Here is a 16,765-nt window from a genome sequence, read left to right on the forward strand (position 1 = left end):
GTGCTGGGGCCCATCCTGCTGACGGGTGCAGCCAGTGTACCTGGAAGGGTCTCTCAGGAAGCATCTGCAGGGTAACACCAAATGTTTTGGTCAATGCAGCACAAAGATTAATGGCACTGTGATGTACCTCTGCCCTGGACAACGTGGGGATAAACAACCCCAGTTACAGGACAGCCCTCAGCTAGGTGGTGAGTACATGTGTGCGTGCACGGCCTTCAGATAAAGCCTTACACAGCAAATATTTATCAAAACGTCTTCCAGCATCCCCTTTGCAGCTTGGGTGCTTAATTTTCTTTGGGGCTTAAAGCCTGCCCTGCCTCCTGCTAGCCAAAATTAACCTTTCCTTAGGCTTTTAAATCTGACCTGATTTGTCGTAGCCTGACCTTGCACTGGGAGGAGGGTGGGCTGTGGTGTCCCTGCTGCCCTGGCCTCTGTCTGGTTACTCCAGGACAAGGATGCTCACAGCATCTCTGTGTTCCACATGCTTTTGCTATTGTAGGCAGAAAGTCTCCAGCCTTCCTGTTCCCAGTGGAGGTCAATGCCCGGCAGTTCCCTGTCCTCCTTTTCTCTGAGCTCTGGTTGTCTGCTGACAGCAAACTCTGGGGCAGTGCTGGGGCAGGGGAGCTGGCCTGTGGGGGGGCTGTGAATGCACTGGATCTACCAGGACCAGCACAATTGGTCTGGGCTCTTGGGCTTTCTGCCTTTATCTACCCTGGGACACTGGTGACAAATACCTTTGTATGAAAATGCCCATTTTCCCTTTCCCCCAGGCTGATGTGAATTGCTGCCCTGGGCAAAGAGGTGGTTGTGGCCTCCTGGGGCCTGCAGGATTCCCTCTGTGCCGGATGTTGGCCAGTGTGCCCACACCCCTTGAACTGAGAGCTGTAGGGCAGAAAATAGAGCTGTTAGATGGTCAAATCCTCTTGAATTCAATCCTTTTGTAACATGCCCATGCTCTTTGCAGCTGCCCTGGGAAGAGCTCTCCCAGCCAGGGCAGTGGGGATGCCGCGGCCGCTGAGATGATGCCATGTGGGAGCTCTGCTGCTCAAGCACCTGCTGTCTTTGTGCGTTGTGTTTCCAACAATTAGCTGTTCATTTATAAAGCACTTTGGGCTGGCAGCAGGCAGCCTGTCCACAGCCACCATGCTGCTCTCCTGGAGAAGCCAGGCTTCCCTCGGCGGGTCAGTGACCGTGAGTGCCTCCCGCAGGGTACCCGAGGCCATTCACTTCCTCAACTCAGGAAGAAAACAACACGGCAGGGTGGGGCTGCTGGACTGCGGGGTCCCCTCAGGAAGTGTGCTCACCCTGCACAGGGAGAGGAGGGAGGCTGGCATCTTGTCTTGCTCAGGGGGTTGAGGGTGCTCCTGCAGCACTGCAAAGTTCTTATCTGTCCTTCTCCATCAGTCTCTGCTGGCAGAAAGATTCACAGGAACCTGTGTTGTGAGCCTCCTGGCTGAAGTAACCCCACTCTGTTTTATCCTGGAGTTTGTTTTGGGGTTGGGATGGGCCCCAGCAGCACAGCAGAGGTGTGGGAGGACAGCAGCATACAGAGCACAGGTGTGTGCGTGGAGTGGATGTGAACTTGGGTCTCTCATGTTCCCCAAATAGCAGCTGAGAGTCTGGGTGCACGAAAAACTTCACCTTAGTGGGATTTTGCCCATCTGGATGGTGGCAAATAAGATTTTCAACTGATCCAGCCAAGAGGCAGAAAACATCCTAGTCTTATGGTCACAAAGCTTTGCAGGGATGTGGGAGATGGGGGTTCACCCAGTGGTAGCAGGAAGCACCCTCTTCCCAGGAGTGTGCCTCTGTTTCCCCACAGTGTGTATAAAATCAGTGGAAGGAGGAGCAGTTAATTATGTAGGTCCTTTCAAACAGGACTTTGCTGGGGAATTACTGCAGGAATGCAAAATAAGGAATATTTCTGCATGAAGAAAAAATTGTGAACTGGCTTGAGGCAGCATGTGAGGCTGCTGCCTCGACTTTATCCTCTTCCAGTCTCCATCCCCCTCCAGCTTTTTCCACCCGCCCTGGTAACTCATGTGTAACTTTAACATGAGTTAAAGCAGTCTTGGCAGGAGCACCAAGCCCTGCAGCCCAAACTCCTGCCGAGGGAGGAAGGCAGTGTGCGACATGAAGGGTGTTAAGGAAACTATAGGAAGATTAGGAAATTGTGATGAATTTTGATAAGTGGAGGAAGCAGGTCATGTCCTGCTTCGAGTGGGCTCTGCTGGGGGTATGAAAGCAGCCTCTGCCTCTGCCAAGAACCACTTGGTCTCATCAGTGCTCTCTGCTCTTGCTGAAGATGTGCTGGGCTGGCAGGATGATGCTGGGGACCTTCAGCATCTTGCTAGTGCTGGTCCACGCAGCAGCAGCGTGTGATTTTGGGCCCTTCCCCTACAGAGCCACAGGGATCGTCTGCAGGATGACCAAGCCCGCGGCATTGCTGTGTAAGTGCCTGCTCTTTGGGGCTGTGTTTGCCCCGTCTCTGCCAGAAGGTAGTGACAGATCAGCCAAGTGAGGGGGTTTCTTGCTTCTCTGTCTCTTGTGTAAACACCTGTCTGGGAGCACAGGTTAAAGCATGGGCACCTGATCTGAACAGGCAAAGGAACTTGAAAATTGTCCCCCACCCCTCTCCTCAGCCCCAGGGTTTAGTGCTGTTGCTGTTGGGGCTTGGCATGATGACAGAGCTTGAATAAATGTGTGTTTGATTTCTCTCCTCACTGCAATCTCATCTCTTGGGGTCGCTGTGCAGAAGTGGGGAAATGTTCTCTGCTGCTGTGGGCTTATTTGCAAGGATTTGGGAGTTTTGCAGGTGGGGGAAGAACTTAGTTCTTCTGTGGAGGGTAGGATCAGCTGTGTCCTGTCCCATCCAACAGTGGTATATGCAGAGAAAGATGTATTCATGCTGGACCAAACTAAGAGATGGCATTTCTGGAAGGAAAAACCATGTACAAGCATGTGCCTGAGGCTGAGGCTGGAATGGGCTGGATAATGTCAGGAAAATGGGCACAGAAACTTGAGTATCAGAATTTTTTCTTTGTAGACCCAAGAGCTGACTGCAATACAAGTAAGCAGCAACAAAGCAAAGCACTGGGGTAAAGTCAACAGCTTATGTGGTGTCAGGATGAGCACAGCCTTGACCTTTCCAAAATCTGCTCCTGAGGTGTGTGAAAGCTGGCCATGATTCCCTGGAATCAGTTCCTGCTGATGGCTGTCGAGCCACATGTGCTGTTGTCTCTTGCTGCCATCAACTGTTAGAGTTAGGGAATTTTAATTTTTTAATTTACTCTGAAACGACTTCTAAGTGCTTTCTTAATCTAATGGACATGCCTCAGATAAAAGCCTTCGGTAGTGCTTTAATCCAGAGTGCGGATCTGGTTTGCAGGTAGCAGAGGTTGCAGTTTGACATCTTTGCCCTTTTCTTCCACTGACAGTGAACAAGGAAACGGCCCAGGTCATTCAAGCAGCCTTCAGAAATGCCAAATTCCCAAACATCACTGGGGAAAGGTCCATGCGGCTCCTCGGCCGGGTGGCTTATGGGCTGACCAAGTGAGTATCTCCACGTCTCTGTGCCAGGGGAGGTGATGGGAAAGAGAGTGGAACAGGAATGGGCCTTGGAGGGAGCTTTGATCCAGCAATTCCTGGTGAAAGCAAAGGTGGACTGGGACAGACACACTTTTGGGTCTAAGTCTTGCTGACAATTTGCGTGTCAAGGTTTAGTCTGCTGCTGTGCTATTTAAGAGTTATTTTATTTTTCCAACTGAGTGGGCAGGCAGCAAGGCAGCGTGTAGGGGGGCAGTAATGTCCCTGTGGGCTGGGGCACCTGTGGCCACCAATGACAGATGGTGCCCAGTGCACATAGAGAGGCAGAGGGGACGCATCCAGGGCTGCCAGAGCCACCCCTGTCAGCAGGATGTCACTTGGCTGTGCCTTGTGACAAACCAGGCTGGGTGTTGCTGTGTTACTCATTTTTATTTTGGGACCACAAACTCAGTGGTGCATTCCCAGAACAGACTTCCTGCCATAACCATGGCTGCACAGAGCTCTGCAATAAAACAGGGCTGCATTGCTCCATGTTTCCTGTTTAAAGCATTCCACAGCCTTGTGTGCAAATATTGTGAGGGAGGCACAGTCCACAAAGGCTGAGCAAAAGCATCACTGTCACTGTCCTTGTGCCTGGCCCTGGGATTTGCAAAAGCTCTGGAGTCTGGCATGGGTCCCTCAGAATTCCTCAGGAATAAACCTGTCCTGCCCAATCACAGAAAACAGCTCTGGGTTGGGGACAAACTGTGTTTCTGTTGTTTCTAGCATCCAGGTCAATGATTTGTCCATAGAGAGGAGCCAGGTGGAGCTCAAGGAGGACAATGCCATTCACATTGCCATTAAAAACGTGACAGCCTTGTTCAAAGGGACCCTCACCTATGGCTACGCCGGGGCCTGGTTGTAAGTACCTGGGTCTGGGGGCTGCTGAACCCCACAGCCCAGCTCCTGCTGCTGCCCGTGGGACTGGCCCATGACACAAGTAGAAGTGAGGGGGCTGCACTTCCCAGTCTCTCTGGCAATGGCAGCACTGATGATTGCCTGAAGACAGGATTTTATACTCTAGCAGAGCTGCTGAGCCCCATCACTGCTCTGCTCATCTTGCTTTCTGCCTTTCTGCCCTCACCTTGCATGACGAGACCAGATGGCCAAAGCATATGAGTTGACTTCTTCCCTCCCCTTCACTTCTCTGTAAAGTCTGACTGGATAAAAAGGGGAGTTTAAAGCTCCTAAGTGCCACGAAGGCAGCAGTTTGCAATGATTTAAAGCCAGAGTACCTGAAATGGGCTGTGGTATGCTGGGGGTTTGTCCACTGTAGGGCAAGGACTGATGGGAGAGGTGTTATAAAATCCACATCTGTCAGGGAGAAACTGCTCCTGGCACAGGTTCCTAAATCTCCCCTCTTCTGCCATTACAGTTTGCAGCTTTTTCATTCAGTTGATTTTGAAATTGAGTCTTCCATTGACCTCCAGCTAAGCATCAAACTGAGTAAGTATGTTACAATACCCAAACTTTTTGCAGTACAACTTAATTCCCTCCCTGCTCTGGTTTGTGGGTTGCATGTACTCTTCAGGTTCTCCTGGGTCATGGTAGGGGACAGCTGAGTCTCTGATGGCAGGAGCTAGGGCAGCTGGCAGGTATCCAGATGCAGCATGAAGAAGGGTGCATGGTAGACCAGCTCAGCTGGAGCTGTGAGCAGAAACCCTTGATCCAGGTGCAAGGGTAGCCACATCTGCCCTGACTTGGCAGGGTCTGGAATCTTTTGGAAACATACCCTGGAGATGTGGGGAACCCTGGCTGGCCCTCTGCAGTGATGCCCTGCTCCAGGCCTGCAGTGTCTGCAAAGTGCACTCATCCTTCTCATCTGAGTAACAAATAATTTGTTTTTCTTTTTCCTTTCGTCCCATGCAGCGTGCCAAAAGGACCAAGTGGTTCCTGATGCCTCAGGCTGCTACCTGACTTTCCACAAACTCACACTTCACCTCCAAGGAGACAAGCAGTGAGTCTGCCCCCTTTCAAAATGTAGATTTGTGGTCCCCCTGCCGGCCCCTACTCACCCAAATGAGCAGACCACGGGTGGTCCTTGACTGTGCTCCCTGTCTTACACAGACCTGGCTGGCTGAAGCAGCTCTTCACAGACTTCATCTCCTTCACTCTGAAGCTTGTCCTCAAGAGGGAGGTAAGATCAGCCTGGGGACAGAGGAAAGCTCTGTGTAGCTTTATAAGCCACACATTTTTCTTGCCCACAAGACAGTAGCAGTGTGATGTTAGTGCTCATGAAAAATAAGACAAATAAATTGAATCCACAAAAAAAAAAAGAAAGCTTGGACAAAGTGAGAGGTGTTGCTGACCCTGAGGCTGCTGGACTCTGACCAACAGCCCCCACATCTCAATGAGGTTCAGCTCTGCTCTACAATCCAAAATCCTACCCCTTTCTCTAATTTTTGCCCCCTCTTCTCCTCATGTAGGTGTGCAAGGAAATAAATGCTGTTTCTCAGATGCTGACAAATTTTATACTTGATTTAGCAGGTAAATATTCCTGTTCTTTCTGCTTTCTGTTTTTGTGTGCAGCTTTTCATGTTTGAGCCCCAACAGAGCAGTAGCCACATCCATCAAAAATGTCCTTCTGAAATGTATATGGGATCCCAAGCCCTTAGACAGCAGCAAAATAAACCTTGGTAATGTTATGTTTGGAATTTTCTGCATCAGGTTGATCTTCAAGGGTGATTGCACAGATTCAAAGATACATTTCAATTCATAAGGAATTTCTCCTTCAGTATGTACTGGCCAGCTGTGCAGGATACTGCAGGACCAACGTTAGCTAGAACAGGAGCATGCACTGCAGTATTAGGGATGAGATATCAGAGTATCAGGAGATTTTCCCAGTCCCAAATACCAGGGAAAAGGAGTGGAATGTAAAACTGAGCATAATTATTTCCCAGTGAAGAAATGGAGTCGGTGAGCTGTATTAGGATCAGCACTAGCATCCAAAGGAGTGGGAACCTTTGTCCCATCCCTGTGTCCTTTATAGCTCCCAGTCACCTGTACAAGTCCTAAAAGCAACTGTCACAAGCTCTGCTTAAGGTCCTATTTCTGATGTGAGGTTTCTGTGTTTCCTTCCTGCAGCCGATTTTGTCCGGGATAAGGATATCATTGTTGATATCTCCCTTGCATCAGATCCTGTAATTAAAGCAAGCTACATAGAATCCCATCACAAGGTGAAGTAACCCAGGCTGCTCAGAAATGTTTCCTGGCCATGGTGTGCTCTGGAGGACTTGGAGAGGCTGGTTCCATGGGGCTGTGCCGTGCTGTGGCACTGCAGCCTGGGCTGATGCCAACCTGCTACCTGCTCTGTGTCCAGCCAGGCCTTCGCCTTGCAATGGAAATGCAGGTGTTGACTTTTTGTCCTGTCTCCCTGCTGCTTGCTGTGGCCAACATACTTGTTATCCTTTACAGGGCCTTGTCCTGTACAGGAACAACTCCAGCGTGCTCAGTGACTCTGTTTTCTCCCCGTCACTGCTGACCGAGTCCCGAATGCTCTACTTCTGGTTCTCTGAGCACAGCCTCAGCTCTCTGGCTTCAGCAGCTTTCTTAGATGGGCAACTGGTGTTGAACTTCACAGGGGAGAAATTGCAGGTGATTCCCAGAGGGGTACCCTCCTTACCTCATACATCATGTTCTGGGGAGAAAGAGAAAAATTCACTAAATGCCATGTTTTGGTGAGAGCTGGTTTCTGTAGAAGATAGAAATGTACAGTCAGTCACTGCATGTGATCCTGAAATTAGTGCCTCATCAGGAGTGTGCTCCCAGGCAGTGTTATTCCCTTCAGTGATAATACCAGCTGACAGAAACCTTATCTGCCGAATTGTAAAGGGATGTGATTTTCTGGGGGAACACTGAAAAGCGTGAGACCTGGGGGAGTTCAGCCATGACCTGCACTGGGCACAGGGCCCACCTCGGTGCTCTGGCCTGTCCAGCCTGCACCAGGGGCAACCATAACCTCGTCTTTTGTTTTTCCACAATCTGTTTCTGGTTTGTTTCTGAAGGAACTCTTTGAGATGGAAGACACAGAAGTGCAGCGGAAGGCAGTGCAGATGGTAACTTTTTGTCTTATTCAGAATATTGTATGTCAAATGAGGAAATTTCACATGGATTCTGTTGCATTGTAATAACTTGGGTCCCTCCTTTGACAACCTGAGTCTTGGGTGGGCCTGATGGAGAAAAACAGGGGCTGATGGAGAAGCAGTTTTGCTTTGCAAGGAGGATTTCTCCATCTTCCATGCTGGCACAATTTCCCTGAAACCTGGCTGAGTTATTGGGCTTGTATGAAGAGAAGGAGGAACTGGGGACTGCAAAAGGAATGCAGCTGTGTGGCAAGTTGGCAGGAAATTGGTATGGAAAAAGCCTGACTCATCTGCTGCTCCTTACTTGACCAGGTTTTTCAAGGCACATCCTATAATGACTCTGTGGCCAAGGTGTGGAGTCTCACCCAGCCCCAGATTTCTCCTCAGCCTGAAGGGACAGTCGTGAGGTCCTTGGTAGCAGTGGAGGTCAGCATCCTTCCTGCAGGAGAAGAACCCCTGGTGGCTCTGTACATGGAGAAGGTCAGTTCTTGCACCTCCTGACTGTGCAGACCTTGGGACAGGCTCTGTCCTGAGTCAGGACCATTCCTGGTGTGCAGGGACAGCAGTGGCAGGGAGTCCTTTGGGAAGGGTGGGTGGCTAAACCATGGGAGGTGGAGAAGGCAGATCAGTTTCTTTTAACATTCTCATCTGTTCCTTAGACATTTGAGGCTGAGAATGATGGTGGTGACCATGTTGGCCCTCTATTAGGCCAGCCCACTATCAGGGTGCAAGGTGGTCAAAGCAGCAGAAAGCTCTGATGAGCCCCCATTAACATTTATTTGACACAGGGTAGTGTCAGTGAGATATTTTAGGAGAGAATGGAGGCACCATGGGAATGTATTTATTTTGAAATCTCCTTGTTCCCAAATTTTAGCTCTGGCCTCCACTTAGAGGATAGTTGTGTCTGAAATGGAGATGCAGCTCTGAAGAATGTGAAGCTCAAAATATAACCTTTTCCTCACAGAGAAACACCACCTCACACAGCAATTTCCATCCTTACACAGGACTTGGTTCACAAAATAGCAAAAGTCCAGTGGATGAGCCATCCTGGAGCCCCAGAGACTGAGGCTCTGGGCCTGAGGGGGGAGTTTGTTGCATGCAAGTGGAGAAGGAAAATGCTGGCCTTCTCTAGCAATACCTGGAGGTAAAGCCAAAAGGACGTTGAACTCTGGCTTCTAGAAAACAACCCAAAATGTCCAAATGCAGTTCCCTCCTATAAGGAAAGATTAGCTAAGCCTCTACTCTGCTGCTCTTCCCTCTGCAGGAAATCACAGTCACTATCCAAGCTACCTATGAAGAAAAGAAACTCATTTTGCAGCCTGTGGACTCCAGGTTGGTACTGTGGTCTCTTGAGAGTTGCCTCTTTTGTCCCATATTTAAGAGCAGCACAAAAAGAGGATCTCTGCAGATCTTAGTGACTTTTCTTCCCTTTTTTTCCCCCTTCCCTCCAGTATAGAGATTAAAGTGTTTAAATGTACAGCTGATCCAAGCGGGGTAAGTCCAGAAAAAAGTATTCTCTAAGTTATTTGGGACTAAATGATGTCTTTAAAGCATTTCTGTACTAATTTTCTGGTTTTCAGAAGGACCCATCCATACAAAGGTTCCTGCAGAACATGATCTTGGTTGCTGGCATTCCAGAAGTAACTTCAAGTGAGTTTTCCTTTTGGGGAAGTGCCAACATACTCCATAAATTGTCTAACATCCCATCTCCTAAACTGGAGCACTGAAAAAATACATCAATAACACTGACAACTGGGAAGGGGGTAACCACGTTAATGTTTTGAAATGCTGCCAGATTCACTTGGGGAATGAGGAACCCTTTGTAAATGGCTGAGAAAGGAAAAGTGAGTTTTCTGTCAGGCTGAAAGTTGTGGGGCATTGAGGCACAATTAGCTTTTGGCAATAGGCAGCACATGATGAGCAGCAAGCCAGGATGGACGTCCCTGTAACTGGATGGGTTTGCTGATTCCATAGGTATTGGATCAGCTCTGACTTCCCTGATGAACAGCAAAAGGCTCGATCTCTTTGATATCATAAATCCTGAGATCATCACCAGAAAAGTAAGCAGAGCTCAGAACTGCCTGGCCCTCAAAGCCCTCTTAGGAGTGTGGCATGAACTAACATAGTATTTTCTGTTCTTTCCCTACTTTTTAGGGATATGTAATTGTACAGCTTGACTTTGGCTTCCCAAGTCATTTGCTTCTTCATTTTCTTGAGAAAAGTTGGTAGAGCTGATCCCTTCACAGAAGAGCACAGAAACTTGTGTAGAACCAGAAAGATTGTGTCTGAACCAATTAAAAGACAAGCTGATTTAAATCAGTTTTGATTGAATTTTATTTCCTTTTTCTGACAAACATTCTAGGCTCTGTACAATTGTACTTACATGGAGCCTTTCTTCTGCAAAGATTTTGAAGTCTGCACCTCAATCCACACTACTTTTTCAGGATCTTTTATAGGGCTTGTGTGCTTAGGAGTCAGGGCTGGGTTCCTGAAGTGCACAGGCTTTCGGTTAGCGCCCTCATAAGGCAGCAGAAATGGGTTTTGCCACCTTTTGGCATCTCTGTTGTTACATTTTGGAAATACAGCGCCTTTTGTGCTCATCCTGGGTTTCACTTCTGCCAAGAGTCTCCTGATGTTGACAGAATCCAGCAAGTCAAATGATATTACCAAACTCCAAGTAAGCTCAGAACCAGTAATGCTAAAAGACCTGGATATGGCTGAAAAAAGTAAACAGGATGTGAATTTGCAGTGCAGTACAATAACAGAGAGATCTTGTGCCCAGGGTAATTTCTTTACAGACCCTGGTGGCTCTGTGTAGAGCTCCAAACTGATAATGCCCATGTTGAGCCAGTGACAGCAAAGATGAGAAAAGCAATGAAAATTATAAGGAAATCAAAGAGATTATAAGAGAAAGTGTAAGTGTCTAGTCAGGCAGCAAGTTCCTGTTCCTTTCTACTACAGTGCAATAATTTATCTCAAGTGGCTGAGTTATTTTCCTGTACCAGATCATGCTTCTCTTTTTTTGTCTTGGAGGAGATCTTTGGTGACAAATCCAACACCTGTAATGGTGATCACATTAACAGAGGTAGAGAGGATGTTCTCCTCCCCCACAGAGCAGTATAAAAGTATTAAAGTTGGTCCCAGAAAGAGGCTGCTAGCAGGATGGGCTCTGTTTCCTGAGCTCCTTGGGCATGGTGGTTGCTCCCTCTGTGTTGCCATGGATGTCCTCCCTGGGGTAGGAGGCAGGTCCCTCTGACCTGCTCCTCTCTCACCCGCAACACCAGAGGCACTTCCTTCTTCTGCGTGACTGCTGAGCTGAACATCCCTTCAGTGGTCCTGGTGTCCAGGCTGGTGGGGGAGGAGGCTGGAAGGGGCTCAGTGCCTCCATGGCAGCCAAGGAAGGTCTGACCCAGCTGTGTCCATGCAACAGCAGGAGCCGAGGGGTACCAGAGGTGTGATGCTGTGGTGTGGCTGACTGTGGCCTGGAAGAAGCCCTGGTATAGTGGGCAGTTTTCTACCTCCCTTTCCACCCTGTTCCCATCACTGCCTCTGCCAGCTATTTCAGTGCCAACTATTTCAGTACCAGCTAAGGGCTTGTCCATGTTCCCTCCTGCTCTAAAGCCACCACTGCTCAGGTGTTTTCACTCCCTGCATGACAATATCTGCTGAAGACCATGGGACTTGGCTTCTATCAAGCCACAGTGCTTTGGTTGTCCTAAATGACACTCCCCACTAGAGGAGTGAGTATTAATAAAAAGGAAATGGCAGGAAAAAACCCACCTTTTTTCTGCTTTCGAGGTGCCTTGCCCCTCTGGGGGTATTCAGTGGGGACTGGACTGGGCTGCCCTTCCATGGGGACAAAGGAGGGCAGTGGAGCTGGGAAAGGATCGGGAGCAGCAGTTTCATGAGGAGCAGCTGAGGGAACTGGGAGGATTCAGCTTGGAGAAAAAGAGGCTCAGGGAGGACCTTGCCACTCTACAACTCCCTGAACGGAGGGTGGAGCCAGGTGGGGCTCTGTCTGTCTCTTCTACCAGGTAGTAAGTGACAGAACAAGAGCAAATTGCCTCAAGTTACAACAGGGTAGAATTAGGTTGGATATTAGGGAAAATGCCTTCACCAGAAGGGGGGACAGCCTGTGCAGGGCAGAGGTGACAGTGTTCAAAAGCTGTATAGATGTGGCACCTGGTGACACGGTTCAGTAGTGAACATAGCAATGCTTAATGATCGGACTCGATGATGTCAGAGGTCTTTTCCAAACTAAACTATTCCAGGGGGGAGCGGTGAGACCTCCTCTGCCTTCACGGGGGTCCCGAGCTGCTTTCCCCATCCCCGGCGGCCGCCGCTCCTCCCCAGCCCGGCGGGGAGCTCCCGCGGGAGCGATGCCGGAGCGGGGGCGATGCCGGTGCCGGGCCGCTCGGTAGCCCCACGTGGTTTCCCGGCAAAGCCGCTTCGCCGCTCTGGTTTCGGTTTCGAGCGCGGCGCTGCCGCTGTCCCGGGCTGGCCGCGGCGGGACGGAGCGGGGCAGGTGAGCGCGGCGGGACGGGGACATCGCGCTGGGCACCGCGGGGAGGGACGGGGAGAGGGAGTCCTGCTGCGAGCCCCACGAGGGTTTGGGGACTGGGGGTCTGGCTCTTTGCTCCCCAGCTCTTAGGCGTTCATATCCTATGGGAAAAGCCGGGATAGGGAACGGAATCTTGAACGCTGGAAAACACCTTCAAGGCCATCGAGTCCAAACTTTAGCCGAACAGGTGACTTGTGCTCCCAGGCACAGGGTGGACCAGAGGCGGGCTGGGAGGTGGCAAAGTGGGGCAGAATCTGGTAGGTGTCACACCCGGCTCCTCCATCCATTCCCGGTTCCCCAGAGCTCCCCCACTCCCTGCGCTGTGCTCAAGGCAGGACAACCGGAGTCAGTGTTTTTGCCCGCAGACACAAGTGTTGCTGGACCTGGGTGTTTTTTCTTCTCTGATAAGTGATTATGGCACAGCGCAGTGTGCCCTCTTGACTTCTCTGGAACTCGGCTGCAGGCTCCCTCTGGTTTTCCAATACAACTTCCCTGGCCTTCAGAGCAATATTAGTAACATTTCATTGTTTGGTGCCGCCCATCCTGCTAGATCTGGAGATCTCTGCACACACAGCTCTATCTAGACATGGGATCTTTTATCAAATCATTCGCATCTGCTACAATTTCACTTAAACCTTGTCTTCATTCCAAAGGAAAAGCAACTTGTTTTATCCTCTTAGATATAATGGAAGAGGGAATTAAATATTTCCCCGTGTGCCAGAATAATCAGATTTATGCACGTAAATAGAAATATTCTCATTGCAAGTGCCTTAACCAAAACCAAGTCCGAGTTTACTCCACGAAGAGCATATTACGCTTCTTCTGTTCTGACTGGATATTTTTGCTCATTTCTCTCTTTTTACTGCAGATGAATTTTTAGTTGGGGAATTCCTGAATGATTTTACTTTCATTTTGCTCAGTCTTTTGTTCATCAGGTCCCAAAAGGCACAGAAGGACTTCGAAGTCTCGGGATGGTGCTGGGTTAGCACCTGGGGAAATTAAAGCAGTGGATATTGTCCTCCAGCTTGGTTGTTTGGTGACCCCCACACTGATTTTGGTGCTGGGGCTCTCTTTCTGGGCTTCCAGTAAGTACCCTGTGCCCCCAGAGCAGGCAAGAAGTTGATAGATTTGCAACAGGGAGTTTCACATTTCAGTTTAATTTTTTGTGGCTGGGAATGGTGCAAATGCCAAGTTGCGGAGAGAAAATTAAATTTTGCAAAGTGTTTTAAAGATGGTTTTGCATTTGAAGCACAAGGGTGAAGGCTGAAAAGTGTTCTGGCTTTTCTTGGGAGGTTTTCGTGCTTCATTTTGGGGTCAGAGGTGTTTTACTGAAGGTAACTGCCAGTCATTCCTGATGATCTTATTGAGCAGAGCAGTAGCACAGGAGCTGTGCGGTGTCACTGAGCTTTCAACGAACTTTTCAGTGTTGTTTCGTTTTTGAATATGAGTCTTTCATTAATTTGTATGAGTCTACTCTTTGTCTGAGTGGCTTTCAGTCTTCATTGGCATTAAGGTCGGATTTCATTCATTTATGTATGTATTTAATATGGCTTTATTAAGTCTGTTGTTCTTGGTCATCAGGGGAATAAGGTCAGGACATTGCTGTCTACAGATTTCTGGTTTTTTGCTGGAGAAATGTAAAATGAAATTTCCCAAAGCTTAACTGATAAGCCTACTGGAAAATGGAGTTTGGTTAGCAGGAAGCCCTGTTAATTTTCAGTTTGTTTAAGTTTGAGAAGCTTAAATGTTTTCTTTCAAACTTTCCAGTTAATTGAAACTTTTTTTCTTTGTTTCAAATGCATGTGTTACTATTAGAGTCCTTTATTTGTATGATTAAGGCTATAAAAAGAACCTCATAATAAAACATTTTGAATGAAAACTTGCAGAGTCCTTTCCAGTAAGGTTCAGAATTTAAGTTTTTGACAACATGCTTGACAACAGTTTTTGACAGCCTGAGGACAAAACCGATCATAGCTAAGCCCCATTTTTTTATCATTTCACCAGGACCATATTTCTTGTTTTTGTTAGAATAGTGAATGACAGGCAAGAAGGGTAAATGACAGGCATTAGAGAATATTTAAAAGCTGTGGGGGTTTACCCACATTTTGCTGGGTCCAAGAGCTGCCTCACTTTTTACATAATTTATCCTGAAAGTCTGATCTGGAATGGGAACAGGGTGAAGTCTTTCTTGCACTGATACCGTATTGTAACAGTGTATGCTGTATAGGAACCAGCTTTGACCTGAAGAGTCTGAGTAGAACAGTGCACAATACCACAAGCTTTGCTCTTATCAGATGTCTGCTTGGTTTTTGGAGCACAGGAACAGAGGAGGTGGATTAGATGCTTTCCATCCAGCCTCCTGCTGTAGCGCTTGGGTCACATCCCTTTGCTGCATTAGTTTGCCTCAGTCTCAAAACATCCAAGGCTGTTCAAAGAGGTGGCACAGAGAGGGCAGAAAGTGGTGATGGATGAAGAGGGAAGAGATATCCTCTTAAACATGAGTGGAACAAATGTCTAGACCAATTTTACCTCCAGTTTTCCAACTTGGCACCTTCTTTCGTTTTGTCTTCAGCTTCTGGGTGCATGCCATGCCCAGCAGCCATGTGGAGAGGTGTTCCCTGAGTGCAATGTGCCCCAGGTAGTGGCATGGCTCTGCTCCAGCACAACCATAACTTTATGATGAATTAGGGGATGTCTCTGCTCAGACAGAAAGGTCTTGACTCTTTCCATCAGAGTGCCCTTCTGTTGTTTTGAGTTCTTCCCTTGGCTCCATAGAAATCTCCCACTTTGCTCCTTGGCCAGATCAAAAAGGTGGCAAAAATAAAAGCCTCAAGGGGTTTGTTGTACTTTTACTGAATACATGAATGGTCAGTGTGGAGGAGAGCCTGTCTGGGGAGTGAGGGCTGAGCACTAGAGCAGGTGAATTCTGCAGCATGACTCCCATGTGCCTCCACCCTGGTTGTGGTGGGGTGGCCGCTGCCCTTGGCTTGGGAACACATTTGCTCAGAAAACAGCACTTGCTGGGGAATGGCACCATGTGCACCATCCCTGTTGGGGATGAAAGCATATGACCCAACACGATGTTTCCACTCAGCACTTTTTGCTGAACTGGACTGGTCACTGTCCCGTCCCCCCCCCCCCCCCCCCACCTAAACTTGGGTGTTACAGCAACCGTGGGAGCTTTTCCCTCACCACACACAGTGCAGCAGTCTTGGACCTGGAGGGCCTGTTCTGTCCAAGTGAAACACAGGTAGCTGGTGGGGGGCTGGAGCTTGGAGGTTTCTCCCTGTGGTTGCATATCTGCAAACACTGTAGTTGTAGTTGGATGTGGATTTCAATATCCCTGTAGGGTTCTGTCTGCTGGACACAGCACAGTCCTGATGCTGCTGTAGCCAGGCTGGGACCCTGCTGCAGGATGTTTGCAGTTGTGCCAGATGGTGATCATGCTCCTCTTCCCTTTCCCTCTGGCAAGGGTGGCTGGACACCAACTGCCACCAGCTGCAGGGCAGGCTGAAATTTCCCTTCGCCATTTCTGCTGAGAGGTGGGGAGCTGGCACTGACACTGGGGGCATTTTCAGCCCCCTACACTTGAAACTCTTTTGTGAAAGCTGTGTAGTCTCAGAGGATCAGCTTTTCACAGCTTTTCTGGTGTGACTGATTGCCTGACTTGAGCAAGATGCTGCTGCTTCTGCATCAGCTTCCACGGAGGGGCTAAGAGCAGCAAAGTGGCATAGCCCAGCTCAAATCAGGCAGTGACACCAGAAAAGCTGTGATTCCCATGACATGTTCCTCTAAAGCTGTCTTCACTTGCATCCTAGGGCACAAGGCTCAGTCCTGCATTTTCATCAGACCAGGAGTGAATCCTCAAATGTTGAAACTTTGTGGTCACTGCTGGTTTGAGTGAGAAGAGATGAAAAACATCACAGCTGACCCTTGGGTCAAAGGCAGGGCTTTTAGATTTGTGACCCACGTAATTTCCATGGCCTGGCATGTCTACATCAAGCTCTGTTGTTGTTATCCCCAGGCATTTGCACCAAGTGAGGCATGTCCCACATATTGGGGTGTGTCTGTGTGCTGAGACTGCCTCTAGCAGATTGATTCTCTGTTAGAATATGGAGCAGAAGCCACCTTTGCACTTGACAACTGGAAGGAGACTGATTACACCACAATGCAGGTAGGAGATTTTGTGCATGGCTTTGTGGGAAGGAAGTGGGAATGGAGGTGGCATTGTCACCAAAGCAGAAATGAGTTGTTCCTCCCCAAAGAATGAGCAGCAAGAACAGTTACCTGAGCCCTTTGTGCAGGGGAGTCCTGCACAAACTTGTGCAGCTGAACAGGTAAAGCAAAAGCTGCACACACAAGGAAAGCAAAACAAGGAATTCATTCACAACTTCTCATGGGCAAGCAGGTGCTCTGCCATCTCCAGGAAAACAGGGCTCCATCACATGTAATGGTGATGTGGGAAGACAAACATCATCACTCTAACTCCCTGCCTTCCTCCTTCTTATCCCAGCTTTATATTCTGAGTATGATGCCA

The 16,765-nt window shown here is 48.8% G+C and overlaps 2 protein-coding genes across 5 annotated transcripts in view; both read left to right on the plus strand.

Moving 5' to 3' along the window:
• The first annotated feature begins 2,243 nt into the window (after positions 1–2,243).
• LOC121664157 (cholesteryl ester transfer protein) lies at positions 2,244–9,986 on the plus strand. 2 transcript variants are annotated; one of them, XM_042027215.1, is made up of 16 exons: positions 2,254–2,450; positions 3,438–3,552; positions 4,312–4,446; positions 4,961–5,031; positions 5,455–5,542; positions 5,653–5,722; positions 6,012–6,072; positions 6,670–6,761; positions 7,000–7,179; positions 7,590–7,640; positions 7,980–8,147; positions 8,932–8,999; positions 9,119–9,161; positions 9,248–9,317; positions 9,642–9,727; positions 9,822–9,986. In XM_042027215.1, exons 1-16 carry the CDS (start codon positions 2,306–2,308, stop codon positions 9,894–9,896), a joined length of 1,518 nt encoding a protein of 505 aa, XP_041883149.1. In that variant the 5' UTR covers positions 2,254–2,305; the 3' UTR covers positions 9,897–9,986. The 2 variants fall into 2 exon arrangements, with proteins under 2 accessions (XP_041883150.1, XP_041883149.1); XM_042027216.1 differs by lacking the exons at positions 9,642–9,727; positions 9,822–9,986 and adding an exon at positions 8,672–8,811 and having other exon boundaries at positions 2,244–2,450; positions 9,248–9,293.
• Positions 9,987–12,121: 2,135 nt separating this feature from the next.
• NLRC5 (NLR family CARD domain containing 5) overlaps positions 12,122–16,765 on the plus strand; it is a 38,003-nt gene continuing 33,359 nt past the window's right edge. For all 3 annotated transcript variants that reach the window (XM_042027217.1, XM_042027219.1, XM_042027220.1), the window contains exons 1-2: positions 12,122–12,192; positions 16,253–16,402. In XM_042027217.1, coding sequence (XP_041883151.1) covers positions 16,397–16,402 — 6 coding nt within the window. In that variant the 5' untranslated portion in view covers positions 12,122–12,192; positions 16,253–16,396. The remainder of the gene's footprint in view (positions 12,193–16,252; positions 16,403–16,765) is intronic.

Source organism: Corvus kubaryi, unplaced genomic scaffold, assembly GCF_017639235.1.
Source record: "Corvus kubaryi isolate FWS band 111438036 unplaced genomic scaffold, C.kubaryi_AGA036_p1.0 37300, whole genome shotgun sequence".
Taxonomy (NCBI): Eukaryota; Metazoa; Chordata; class Aves; order Passeriformes; family Corvidae; genus Corvus; species Corvus kubaryi.